Consider the following 13,087-nt stretch of genomic DNA (forward strand, 5'->3'; position numbering starts at 1 on the left):
CTCCAGCCTGGGCGACAGAGCCAGACTCCGTCTCAAAAAACAAAACAAAACAAAAAAAAAATTTAATCCAAGCACTTATCCGTCTTTAAATCAATTAATTAGAGGGGTTTTTAATAGACATCACACACATAACTCATATAGAACTATATAGACAGAAAAGATCCAGCAGCTTGGGATGGAGCTTTTAGGAACAGGGCTAGAAAAGCATGTCGTTTTGGAGCCTAATAAACATGCATAGTTGGGAGATAAAAACAGATTTTAAGAGGGATTCCACGGGTTCCATGTGGAAAACAGATATTTTTTTCTAAAATGGGATTTCTGGCATCTTGTCTGTTTTCCCAAAGAGTCCCAGGCCACCAGAAGTCATCCTAGGGCCTTTCATGCATGCACCAAGAATGGCAAGACAGAGTGGGAAAAAGTAATTCAGTTGACAGAGGAAAAAAAGCCTTTTCCAGAAAAACAAGATTTATGAAGAGAAAAACATAAAGGACTTTTGAACATACCTATAGGTTGGATACCCAGTGTCAATTAAGCTGAGTGCTCTTCATGAAAATCCTTTTTCATTAATCAAAACTTTACAGAGAATATAAACAGTGATCCTTATCATTTCTTTCTTTTTTTTTTTGAAACGGAGTCTCGCTCTGTTGCCCAGGCTGGAGTGCAGTGGCACCATTTCAGCTCACTGCAAGCTCCACCACCCGGGTTCACACCATTCTCCTGCCTCAGTGTCCCGAGTAGCTGGAACTACAGGTGCTCGCCACCATGCCTGGCTAAGTTTTTGTATTTTTAGTAGAGAGGGTGTTTCACCATGTTAGCCAGGATGGTCTCAATCTCCTGACATCGTGATCTGCCCACTTTGGCCTCCCAAAGTGCTGGGATTACAGGTGTGAGCCACGGCGCCCGGCCAATCCTTATCATTTCTTTTACTGGTTTGTACCACTATCTGTTCACAATCATGTTCATGTTCTCCAATTTCCTGTGGGAGAAAGTGGTTGGGTTCAGGCAAGGGTAGGTTTTCAACTGGACTGCAGATTCCTCTAGCAGCAAAGCTTGATTTTTGATGAGGCAATTTTCCTGTTAGTCAGAGACTTCCCTTAGAGGACAACAGTCTGCTATACTATGTGGGGTGCAAACAGTTAAATTATTCCCCATGTTTAACCCAGTAGCTTCTGGCACCAGCAAAGCCACTGCTGCAACTGCTTGCCACCAGGCTAAGTTCCTTGCTTAGGTAAACCACTGGCTATTGAGCTGGACCTTGAGCCTTAGTTAAAACTCCCAGGGCCATTCCCTTCCTTTGTGATACATAGAAATTAAATGCCCTCCCTATGGGAAGACTGAGGGATGGTGCATTAAATAAAACTTGCTTTAACTGGTTAAAGGCTTTTGAGTTTTACGTTCCCAAGTTAGGGAGTGAGTTTTAGCTGCCTGAGTTACTTTTGTGAGGTGGTATAAAGGGAAAGCTATTTCACCATACCCAGGTACCCACAGTCTGCAAAATCCAGTAATGCCTAAGAATACCCTTAACTGTTAAAGGAAATGGGCTTAATCCTTTCCTTACCTGGTGCTCTGTTCCCTTCTGATAAGACCAGACCCAGATGCTTTACTGAAGTTTGACAAAGCTGAGCTTTAGATTTTGAGACCCTATATTCCCTTTCAGCTATGAAATTGAGGAGAGCCTTAGTACCTTCCTGAGACTTCCTTGGTTGCTGCACAGAGGAGAGTGTCTTTACGTACTACAAAGTTTCAACTTGAGGGTGACAAAAACTAGAAAGATCTTTGGACAGGGCCTGTTTCAGCAACTTGCATCTGCTATCAGGGGCTGCCTGAGTAATGAACCTGTTCTTTATTGAATTGAGAGACAGGGAGGTGTGTTTCACTAAAGCTTTTTACATCCTTTCCAAAAAGACTGAGAGATTTTCATTTGGTTTCTGATTCAACAAGGACAGTTTTGAGTAATTAAGAGTTTTGGTTCTGATTCCTTGCAGGCCTTAAAAGGCTTGCACATCAGAAAGTGTTTTCTTTTCCACTCATCTATGGGCTCACCAGGACTCCAATTAGAGTTTTTTTTTGTTTTGTTTTGTTTTTCAGAGTTTTGCTCTTGTTACCCAGGCTGGAGTGCAATGGGCCGATTTCATCTCACTGCAGCCACTGCCTCCCGGGTTCAAGCAACTCTCTTGCCTCAGCCTCCCGAGTAGCTGGGATTACAGGCATGCGCCACCATGCCCAGCTAATTTTGTATTTTTAGTAGAGACGGGGTCTCTCCAAGTTGGTCAGGCTGGTCTCAAACTCCCAACTTCAGGCGATCCACCTGCCTCAGCCTCCCAAAGTGCTAAAATTACAGGCATGAGCCACCATGCCCGGCCCCAGTTAGGGTTTTAAAGGGGCATAGTTTCTCTTCCTATTGGGAAAGGGGATTTTGTCTCTTTTTTACCCCATTTCCCCTTTTGATTGGGTTTTTCTTTTGACTGGTTATAGGAGACATGCTGTTCATCTCTGAATATTCCTGCTGCCTGTAGGGATTCCTGTTTCTCTGCAACAGTTAGGGTTTGGCATAAAAGTAGCATAGCATCTCTCCACGTAAGATCAAACACTTGGGTTAGATTTTAGAAAGCCTGTATATATCTATGAAGGTCATCAGAGAACTTGCCTGGGTATCCCATTATTTGTCTAAGGTCCTGCAATGAGAAGGGAACTTGAAACTTAGTAGCACCATGTCCATTCAGCATTTCCTGCAAAGGCAACAGCGAAGTTGGTGGTTTTTTGGGTAGCATAGCTGGAGGGGCTGATGATATGGCTATTGGGGGCCCCAGATAAGGGAGGCAGTTAGGGCACTGAGACGTTGCATTAGAGGGTTCCTCGAGGGTTTGCCTCTCTGACTTTGGGGAATTATATTCTGTAGGCTTGCCTGATATGGCTGCTAAGAGGGAAGGGTTAATTTTACAACACTTACAAAGATGTGGGTTGTCTCACAGGGCAAAATAAGATCTAGTTGTTGGATGGTATTGAAATTAATGCTTCCCTGAGGAGGCCAGACCTCCTGTGTGTAAGATGGCCATGCCCTTGTACAATAGAATATAAGCTGTTTTTCCTTCAGAGTCTCACAATCAAAGGAGTTCCAGTGTTTCAGCATGCACTTGAGGAGAGTGCAGATTGCAGATGGTTTGTTATTGGGGGAACCCGCCCCCAATATTTCAATGTAGGTTCTTTCTATTTTCCATAAATGTTGGCCAGCTGAGAAATAAAGAGAAAGAGTACAAAGAGAGAAATTTTAGCTGGGCCTCCGGGGGTGACATCATATATCAGTAGGACAGTGATGCCCACCTGAGCTGCAAAACCAGCAGGTTTTTATTAAGGACTTCAAAAGGGGAGGGGGTGTATGAAGAGGGAGTAGGTCACAAAGATCACATGCTTCAAAGGGCAAAAAGGAGAACAAAGATCACATGCTTCTGAGGTCAATAAAGATCACAAGGCAAAGGGCAAAGCAAAGATCACAAGGCGAAGGGCAAAATCAAAAACTCCTGATAAGGGTCTATGTTCAGCTATTATGCGTATTGTTTGATAAAACTTTAAACAACAGAGAAGATATAGGGTATTGACGACGCAGTTGGAGACACAGTCTGACCTCAAAGTGGTTCACGAGAGCCGGAGATTGTTTCCGCTAAACCCTTATAGCCTTGAGTAGGTGACTGCAGGAGACCAGGGCATCATTTCCGGTCCTTCTCTCAACTGCTAGACAGACACTCCCCAGAGCGGGCCGTTATAGACCTCCGCAGGAATGCATTCCTTCCCCCGAGTATTATTATTAATATTCCTTGCTGGGAAAAGAATTTCCGTGATTTTTCCTACTTGCCATGATCGGTTTATAGGCTCTCCGCAAGAAGAAAAAATATGGCTGTTATTCTGCCTGACCCTGCAGGCGTCCGACCTGCTTGGTTGTCTTCCCTTGTTCCCTAAATCACTGCTTATTCTGTTTTCTTTTTCAGGTGCACTGATGTTGCATATGTGTTCAAACACACGTTTTACAATCATTTGTACAGTTATGCAAATCATACAGTGGGTCCTGAGGTGACAGTTACATCTCAGCTTACGAAGATAATAGGATTAGAGATTAAATAAAGACAGGCATAAGGAATCATGAAAAGGTGTTAATTAGGAAAGTCGATACAACTGTCCATGTAAATCTTGCCCCAATTTATGTTGATCTGCGGCTCTGTCCGGTTCCCTCCGTTAGGAGCGAACTGGTCTTTTCGAGCTTGCCCGGCATCCTGTGCGTATATCTCCACTACTGAAAGAGAAGGGACTATAAGGCATCCCCTCCTCCCTTTCCTGTTTGTGTAAGGTGGCACAAGAGGTGTGCAGGGGAAGGTATCGCGCTGAGAGTCGCCCCTTGTCCTCTTCTGCGGGCATCCTTTGATTGCGGGTCCTGGACTTGTTTATCATTCGATGATACGTACTGAGATGGAATCGCTATGGACCTCGCTGACATCACTTCGTTATGTGTGTGTGTGACTGGGTGGAGCAAGAACACTATTCACGGTCACCTGCCCAAAGCAGCTCAGTCCCCTGTCAGCCCTGTTGGTTTCCTAGACCAAACTCAGATGCTAAAAGTCTCAAGGTACAGCCCAGCTAGAGTCTCCTAGGGTAGATGCGAGATTGTTTGGATCCCTGACATTAGTACATCGTCGGCTCCCTTGCTATGGCTTCTTCAAGTCGCATACAGGAGATTCCACGCGTATAATGGGCGAGCAGGCTATTGACCACTCTAAAAAATCTTTTAGTTGAAGGTCCATTCAGGTGTTGTTGGATGCAGGATCGGTGCTTGAGTAACGCTAAGGATCGAATGGCTGTCCTATCTGCCTTTTAGGCGGGACAGTATTGAGGGCTGGATTCTGTTACCTTGCCCAGGATGGCTCCTTCACTGGGTGCTGGAAGTTATAGTTTTCCGTTGTCTACAGAATAGCGCAGGAATTTTCATAGGGCAGCAGAAACCCCTATGATCACTGTAATAGTGGCGACACATAGGAGAGAAAAATAGACTGAGGACACTGTATGTGTTTGGAAAAGAGATATCACAAGGCTCCCACAGAAAACAGCGCATCTCCACTATGTGGCACTGTAGGAGTTTGATAATGCTCTGGGAAAAACTGACTCAAATTCTTTCAGAAATAGTTATAGAGAGATAGGTCGGGTGTTGTCTCGCGCGGTACTTGGACAGGCTCGTGCCCCACTAGCTTGTCCTCCCAGGCAGAGAAAATGAACTTGTATTGTAATGAAAGGGTGTCTGTTCTCCTGGGACAGTTGCTGGCTTCTCACATGGGTAAGATAGGCCCTCATAATAAAGTGGGGGATAGTTTCTTTGGGAGAAATGAACCGCCTTCACTAAGCTGAATTCGTGGACCATATGCATTGGGAGTTAAAATAGGTGTTCGTGCTGTCAGGCTCTTTGACAGGAATTTACCTATTCAATCGGCATGAACACACGCGACCTCTCAACTGCCGTACCAGTCTAATACTAAGGCAACCTGCCCCGACTGAATTCATTTATGCTGCGAGGCAAGAGATATAATAATTAGCTTTGACTGGTACAACAGAACACTGGGTCCCCGGTGCAAAACAAATCAGCTCTGCACTAGGGTAAACCTGCACTGGTAACAAACAATGACAGAATACTACAACAGTCATTATCTATTAGCATTGGTTGGCCATTGAATACAGGATTGGGAAATGAAATCATAGGATTCTAGTAATTAAGGTACTGTTTAATAAACCCATGGAACATACTGTAAACACACACAAAATAAGAAGCATATATATTACTAGTAGTGACCCGCAAGCAAGTGAGTATGACAAAATGCTATAACAGACGAGAAGGGGATGATTGGGATGGGCTGCGAGGATGATGGTGGGAGTCACGGTCTGTAATAACGTAGGCATTAGGTGAAGCTGAGGTGTGTGTATAGAGGCTCGAAAGTACTGATGAGTCTACATGTAGGTGGTCGGTTACTAGACCAGGCTCTGTCGCGTACGTGGGGAAACCCTGTCTCTACATAAGAAAGTACTAGAGAAATATAGAAACTAAGAAGAGGCAAATGGTGGCTCCGCCTTAATCCCTCAAGCATATTTAGTGGTATTTTCTTGTATTTTGTGTAAGCCGAAGAACGGTGGGTTGTATACACCTAAGGGATTGAGGAGATATACGAAAGTTACAGATTGCCACGTCTTGAGGAAGAAAACTCCACGATCGGTCTTATTACTAAAATTATTCCCAAAATTTTCGAAGGCGATCGGTGGTGCATGCCTGGTATAGTCCCAGAAGTGACTCTGGAGGCTGAATGGCAGGGAGTAGGCATCATTGGACCCAGGAGGCGGAGGTTGTGGTGGACGCTAGATTGCTGCCCAGTGTGCACCTGGCCTGGGCAACCAAGAGTACACTCTGGCATAGGGACTGAGTTGGTGCGAAGCCTTGAAACCCAGCACTATATGGGAGAGGCTGAGTACGGTCGAGGTCAGGAGATCGAGATCATCCTGGATAACACTGTGAAACCCCGTCTATACTAAAAAATATAAAAAACTAGCCGGGCAAGGTGGTGGGCGCCTGTAGTCCCAGCTACCTGGGAGGCTGAGGCAGGAGAATGGCATAAACTCGGGAGGCAGAACTTGCGGTGAGCTGAGATCCGGCCACTGCACTCCAGCCTGGGTGACAGAGCGAGACTCCATCTCAAAAAAAAAAAAAAAAAAAAAAGAGTAAAACTGTGTCAAAAAAAAAAAAAAAAAAAAAATTAGCCAGGCATGGTGGTGCATACCTGTAATCCCAGCTACTCAGGAGGCTGAGGCAGGAGAATCGCTTGAACATAGGGGGTGGAGGTTGCAGTGAGCCGAAATTGTGCCACTTCAGTCCAGCCTGGGTGAAAGAGTGAAACTCCGTCTCAAAACAAAAACAAAGAAGGGATAGGAAACATGATAGCCATGAAAAGAAGGGAGGAAAATAATGCAATAGAAAAAGACTGGAAGACCTTGTGCTGATGCCCTGACAGGCTGTCAGTGACCAGAGTTAGGTCAAGGACCTTCAGGTAACACCAATGTGTAGCCTCAGCCAGGAACCTTCAGCTGCTCTAGGACCTCCTTCCAATTCCACATGATGGGTAGGCCCTCTGTGAAAGGAAACTGAATTGGGAACAGAGCCAAAATTCCCAACACCCAAGGGCAAATGGGGATTGCCAAAGTCCTCTCCAGCAAGCCTGTCTGCTGAGTCTTAAGGCTGGCAGCCATGCTAACTGTTTTAAAATGGCTGACAGGAGGCCAGTGTTTTGTTTGCTTTTGGGAGACAAAACTGAGGACAAGAAGCCTTGGAAAGTAAAGAGTTAAAGGTCTGCTCCTATTCATCCTTCTGATTAATCCCTATATTCCCAGCCAATGCTCCAGAATATGTTGTAGTCTTGCCAATGCACCAAGATGTAGCAGTCTCTTGTTGTCTGAGATAGTACTTGGAGTTATTCGTCTCATGTTCAAGAACATAAAGGTGTATGGTAACAAGGGTGAGGTTGGAGCAAAAGTTTAATAAGTTGAAGAAGAAAGCTCTCTGCAGTGGAGAAGGGGGCTTGAATGTGTTGCCCACTATGAGGCTGGTGTCTGGGGTTTTTACAGACTAGGAAGGGGAAGGAATATGCTTAGTCTGTTGGCTGTCTTAGAGAAAGCATGATTTAGCTTAGCCCAGGACCAGTCAGGAGCTGAAGTGAAGATTTATAAGAGCTACTCAGCTTGGCCCAGGACCTTTCAGTAGCTGAAGTGAAAGCTTGGCCTGGGACCTTCGCCTGGGACCAATCAGGACCTGAAGAGATGATTCATAGAAGTCAGCCTCATAGTCCAAAATTGAAAGGAAAGTGCCCATCAGAACCCACCAGAGCCCACTGTGTTCGTGCCCACAAAAGCAGAAACATTCTCCTGGGAGCCCACTGATTATACAAAGGAAAAAGGCATTTCTATGTCTGGCCTTGTTCCCTTATCTGAGTGAGTGAGAGGTTTGTGCAAGTTTTTATAAGTGAGCTGGAGGTTCTCCTATCTGTGCAGTTGTGGGCATGTCTCCAGACACAACCCCCTGTGCTAGTTCCCTTATTGGTGCCTGCAGTTGGATTTTTTTTTCCAGACTGCTTTTTATATTATGTGAAGATGAGGCACTTAACACATGGGTTGGGGGCTCTCAGGGGACCCCTCCCTTGCTGTCTACCTGAAGCAAACTAGCCTCTCAGTGGTGGGTACTAACAATAAACATACTTATGATTGAACTCTAATTCTCCTGTGGTTCTCTCACAGATATCTTTAGCCAGAAAAACTAAAGCAGAGGCGTAAAAAGGCTGTACCCTGAGAAACAGACTTTATTTTTTAAAACACATCCGGCCGGGTGCGGTGGCTCAAGCCTGTAATCCCAGCACTTTGGGAGGCCGAGACGGGCGGATCATGAGGTCAGGAGATCGAGACCATCCTAGCTAACACGGTGAAACCCCGTCTCTACTAAAAGTACAAAAAACTAGCCGGGCGTGGTGGCGGGCACCTGTAGTCCCAGCTACTCAGGAGGCTGAGGCAGGAGAATGGCGGGAACCCGGGAGGCGGAGCTTGCAGTGAGCTGAGATCCGGCCACTGCACTCCAGCCTGGGCGACAGAGCAAGACTCCGTCTCAAAAAAAATAAATAAATAAATAAAATAAAATAAAACACATCCCTTGAAGGAGAAGCAGCCATAGTCATAGAGACCGGCAGTAACAGGGAGCAATATTTGCCTACCCTGGCCAGACAAGCTTGGGCAAAAGCCAAGTCCTTCTGCTACCTGAGGGGATCTTGCTCAAGAATGTCCTCATTATACTGCAACAGCAGCTTGTAGGTGTCCTTGCTGGCCCAACCCCAACTTTCCCACTTGTTGCAAGCTCTATGATTGTTTCAGCTTTTTCCAGCAGCTTTGATGCTGTCTCCTTGTAGCACACATGAAAAACTGTGTCCCTGCAACACCTGATCTTCCCGATCCACCACATGCACCACCCCAGCCAAATCCTATTCAATATTATGGAGCAAGTCAAGGAAAAGGTTGTTGGGAAAATGGTATGAGAAGTAAGTCTGTCAAGTCAGCTCTACGCAGAGTCTACAGTGTAACTGCCTTAATTGGGATGACAAGATAATCAGCTACTTCATATTGAGAAAGGAAGTCTAAAGAGCAAGTGTGGCTTCTGTAGTGCTCGAGAGGCTATGTCTGGATGAGGAACAAGCAGTGTTTCCTGAAACAAACATGAGTCTTAGCCCCACCCATGACAGATGAGCTAAGAACCAGTACAAGAAAATGAACCAGGCCGGGTGCGGTGGCTCACGCCTATAATCCCAGCACTTTGGGAGGCCGAGGGGGATAGATTATCTGAGGTCAGTAGTTTGAGAACAGCCTGGCCAACATGGTGAAACCCCATCCCTACTAAAGAAATACAAAAATAAATCTAGCATGGTGGTGCTCGCCTGTAATCCCAGCTACCCAGGAGGCTGAGGCAGGAGAATCTATTGAAGCTAGGAGGTGGAGGTTGCAGAGAGCCAAGATTGTGCCACTGCACTCCAGCCTGAGCAGCGAGAGTGAAACTCCATCTCAAAACAAAACAAAACAAAACAAAACAAAACAAAACAAAACTTAACCGGATGTGGTGGTGGGCTCCTGTAATCCCAGCTACTCATGAGGCTGAGGGAGGAGAATTTCTTGAGTCTGGAAGACGGAGATTGCAGTGAGCTGAGTGCGTGCCATTGCACTCCAGCCTGGGTGACGGAGCGAGACTCCGTCTCAAAAAAAAAAAAAAAGAGAAAAAGAAAGAAAGGAAGAAAGAAAAGAAGGAAGGAGGGAGGGAGGGAGGGAGGGAGAGAGGGAGGGAAGGAAGGAAAGAAGGAAGGAAGAAAGGAAGGAAGGAAGGAAGGAAGGAAGGAAGAAAGAAAGAAAGAAAACGAAGCTAATACAAATCTAACAACGGATGAGAATCAAATTAAAAATTTTTGAGGCCAGGTGCAGTGGCTCAAGCCTGTAATCCCAGCACTTTGGAAGGCCAAGACGGGCAGATCACGAGGTCAGGAGATCGAGACCATCCTGGCTAACATGGTGTAATTCCGTCTCTACTAATAAAATACAAAAAAACTAGCCAGGTGAGGTGGCGGGCGCCTGTAGTCCCAGCTACTCAGGAGGCTGAGGCAGGAGAATGGCGTAAACCCGGGAGGTGGAACTTGCAGTGAGCCGAGATCTGGCCGCTGCACTCCAGCCTGGGTGACAGAGCGAGACTCCATCTCAAAAAAGAACAAAAAAAAATTTTTTTTAGTAGGCCAGGCGCTGTGGCTCACGCCTGTAATACCAGCACTTTGGGAGGCCGAGATGGTTGGATCACCTGACGTCAGGAGATTGAGACCAGCCTGGCCAACATGATGAAACCCGGTCTCTACTAAAACTATGAAAACAATTTAGTTGGGCATGGTGGCATGTGCCTGTAATCCCAGCTACTCAGGAGACTGAGGCAGGAGAATCGCTTGAACCTTGGAGGTGGAGGTTGCATTGAGGTGAGATCATGACAAAACTGCACTCTAGCCTGGGCAACAAGAGCAAAAACTCCATCTCAAAAAAAAAATTCTGAGTATCTGTTCTCCACAAAGATAACACATTAAACGTGTTTTGGGGGGTGGGGGGTTGCAGAAGAGATCCAGAAGGTTTCCTCTGGAAATCATCCACCTGGTTTATAAGCTATCCACTCTGCACACTGTCCTCTAGACAATGAGGTTAAGTGAGACTGGTCCCTCAGTATAGGCTTGCCTAACTCAGCTGGTGGAGTTCTGCTGGTTTCCACTTCTGGAGCAGTCTCAGATGAGGCAAAAGTAGAAGGAGGCTTCTCAGCTGAGTCTCCAACTGCTTCATCCATCATTTCATCCTCTTTCTGCAGGCTTTCCATTCCTTCTGCTTCTTCTTCCTCCTCCTCTTCCGGCTCAGAGTTCTCCTCCTGAGAATTCTCTTCTTCAGACTCACCCTGCTGACTCATGCGCCTTTCAGATGCCAGCCAAGTCAGTTTCTCCATTGTTTCCTGTAAAACCCTCCAGAGAGTACTTATAATGGCTCTTAGTGGCTCATGAATTGCAGAACAGCACAAAGCTGTATCAGGGTAATCTGAAGTTAAACAATGGGGAGCCCACCACAGCTGTCAGAGGGGAATTCCCTGAGTTATGAAATCCCAGCAATGGGCCAGGTACAGTGGCTCATGCCTGTAATCCCGACACTTTGAGAGGCCGAGGTGGGAGGATCACTTGAGGCCAGGAGTTCAAGATCTGCCTCGCCAACACAATGAAACTCCATCTCGACTAAAAATACAAAAATTAGTCAGGCATCATGGCACATGCCTGTAATCTCAGGTACTTGGGAGGCTGAGGCATGAGAATTGCTTGAACCTGGGAGGCAGAGGTTGCAATGAGCTGAAATTGTGCCACTGCACTCCAATCTGGGAGACAGAGTGAGACTCCATCCCAAAAAAAAAAAAAGAAAAACAGCACACAAAACAAGACAAAAAAAAGAAATCCCAGTGATAACTGACATTCGGCCTGACAGTAGAAAAGGGGAAGAAGTTCCCTTTTACAAAATTCTGTAACCTGAAGATAGTTTTCAGGCTAGAGCGCAATGGTGTAATCTTGGCTCACCGCAACCTCTACCTCCCCGGTTCAAGCAATTCTCCTGCCTTGGCCTCCTGAGTAACTGGGATTACAGGCATGCGCCACCACGCCCAGCTAATTTTGTGAACCTGAGGTTCCTTCATCAGGGTGCTCTTGATGTCAGAGAACAGTGCTCAAGAGCAAGGGCCTTATCTTCAGGGGTGGATGTATTTTTAGTAGAGACAGGGTTTCTCCATGTTGGTCAGGCTGGTTTTGAACTCCCGACTTCAAATGATCCGCCTGCCTTGACCTCCCAAAGTGCTGGGATTTATAGGTGTGAGCCACCATGCCTATTTACTAGTTGTTGTTATTTTTTTTGTTTTTGTTTTTGTTTTTTGAGACAGAGCCTTGCTCTGTTGTCCAGGCTGGAGCACAATGACATGATCTTGGCTCACTGCAACCTCCGTCTCCTGGGCTCAAGCGATTCTCCTGCCTCTGCCTCCTGAGTAGCAGGTATTACAGGCACCCACCACCACGCCTGGCTAATTTTTGTATTTTTAGTATAGATGGGGTTTCACCACATTGGCCAGACCAGTCTGAAACTCCAGGCCTTGTGTTCCGCCCACCTTGGCCTCCCAAAGTGCTGGGACTACAGGCATGAGCCACCAAGCCCAGCCTATTACTATTTTTAAGGCATTTAAAGTATGGTCAGGTGATTCAATTTAATGTATAAATCAGTTTAATATAATCAGTAAAATTTCATCCTTTCCATCTCATTTCACCTCAACCCCACAATCATGTTCCATAATGTCTTACAAATAAAATTAAAATGACTTTAGGACTATCCATAGTGTAGCAAGCAAGCAGGTGGCATATCAATAAATGAAACATATTACTGAGTCCACAAAATACTTGAGAATATTCTCCAGCTCTCACCTGGAGTTCTGGGACAGAAAGCACAGATTCCTCAGAAGCTGATGACATTTCATCTTCCTCATCTTGGGTGAGGTCATCAAAGTCCTCTTCTTCCGGCCCATTCTTCTCTCCTCCAGTTTCTGGCCCAACTGGAGTCTCCACTGACTGACCATCAACACTGGGTGAGTCTTCTGGCTTCCCTGGGGGGCTACTAAGCCTCACTTCAGGATCCATCGAGGACGAAGCATTCTTTGATGATCCTTTGTTCACATCTGTCCCTGAGGTTCCTTCATCAGGGTGCTCTTGGGAAGATGAAGGGGTTTTAGCTGGCTGACTCCTCTCCTCTTCCTTCTGCAAGACTGTCTGTTTCTTTACCTCTCTAGCACTGTTCAACTCCTCGCTTGGGACACCAGTGTCCAATTCCACAGCATGTTCCTCTTTGATGTCATCACAAATGTCATGCTCAGGGGATCCACTGATTTCCTCTGGAGCATCTTCAGGTTCCATCTTGACAACTTCCTCTAAATCCCCAGGGG

The 13,087-nt window shown here is 46.0% G+C and overlaps 1 protein-coding gene across 1 annotated transcript in view; it reads right to left on the reverse strand.

Annotated features, from left to right (window-relative positions):
- LOC108520346 (GON-4-like protein) overlaps window positions 1–13,087 on the reverse strand; it is a 43,620-nt gene that overhangs the window by 12,537 nt on the left and 17,996 nt on the right. The window contains exons 3-5 of the mRNA XM_017859687.1: window positions 12,573–13,070; window positions 10,818–11,077; window positions 8,894–9,041 (exon numbers count right to left, since the gene is read on the reverse strand). Coding sequence (XP_017715176.1) covers window positions 8,894–9,041; window positions 10,818–11,077; window positions 12,573–13,070 — 906 coding nt within the window. The remainder of the gene's footprint in view (window positions 1–8,893; window positions 9,042–10,817; window positions 11,078–12,572; window positions 13,071–13,087) is intronic.

Source organism: Rhinopithecus bieti, unplaced genomic scaffold (assembly GCF_001698545.2).
Source record: "Rhinopithecus bieti isolate Rb0 unplaced genomic scaffold, ASM169854v2 scaffold_52076, whole genome shotgun sequence".
NCBI classification, from domain to species: domain Eukaryota; kingdom Metazoa; phylum Chordata; class Mammalia; order Primates; family Cercopithecidae; genus Rhinopithecus; species Rhinopithecus bieti.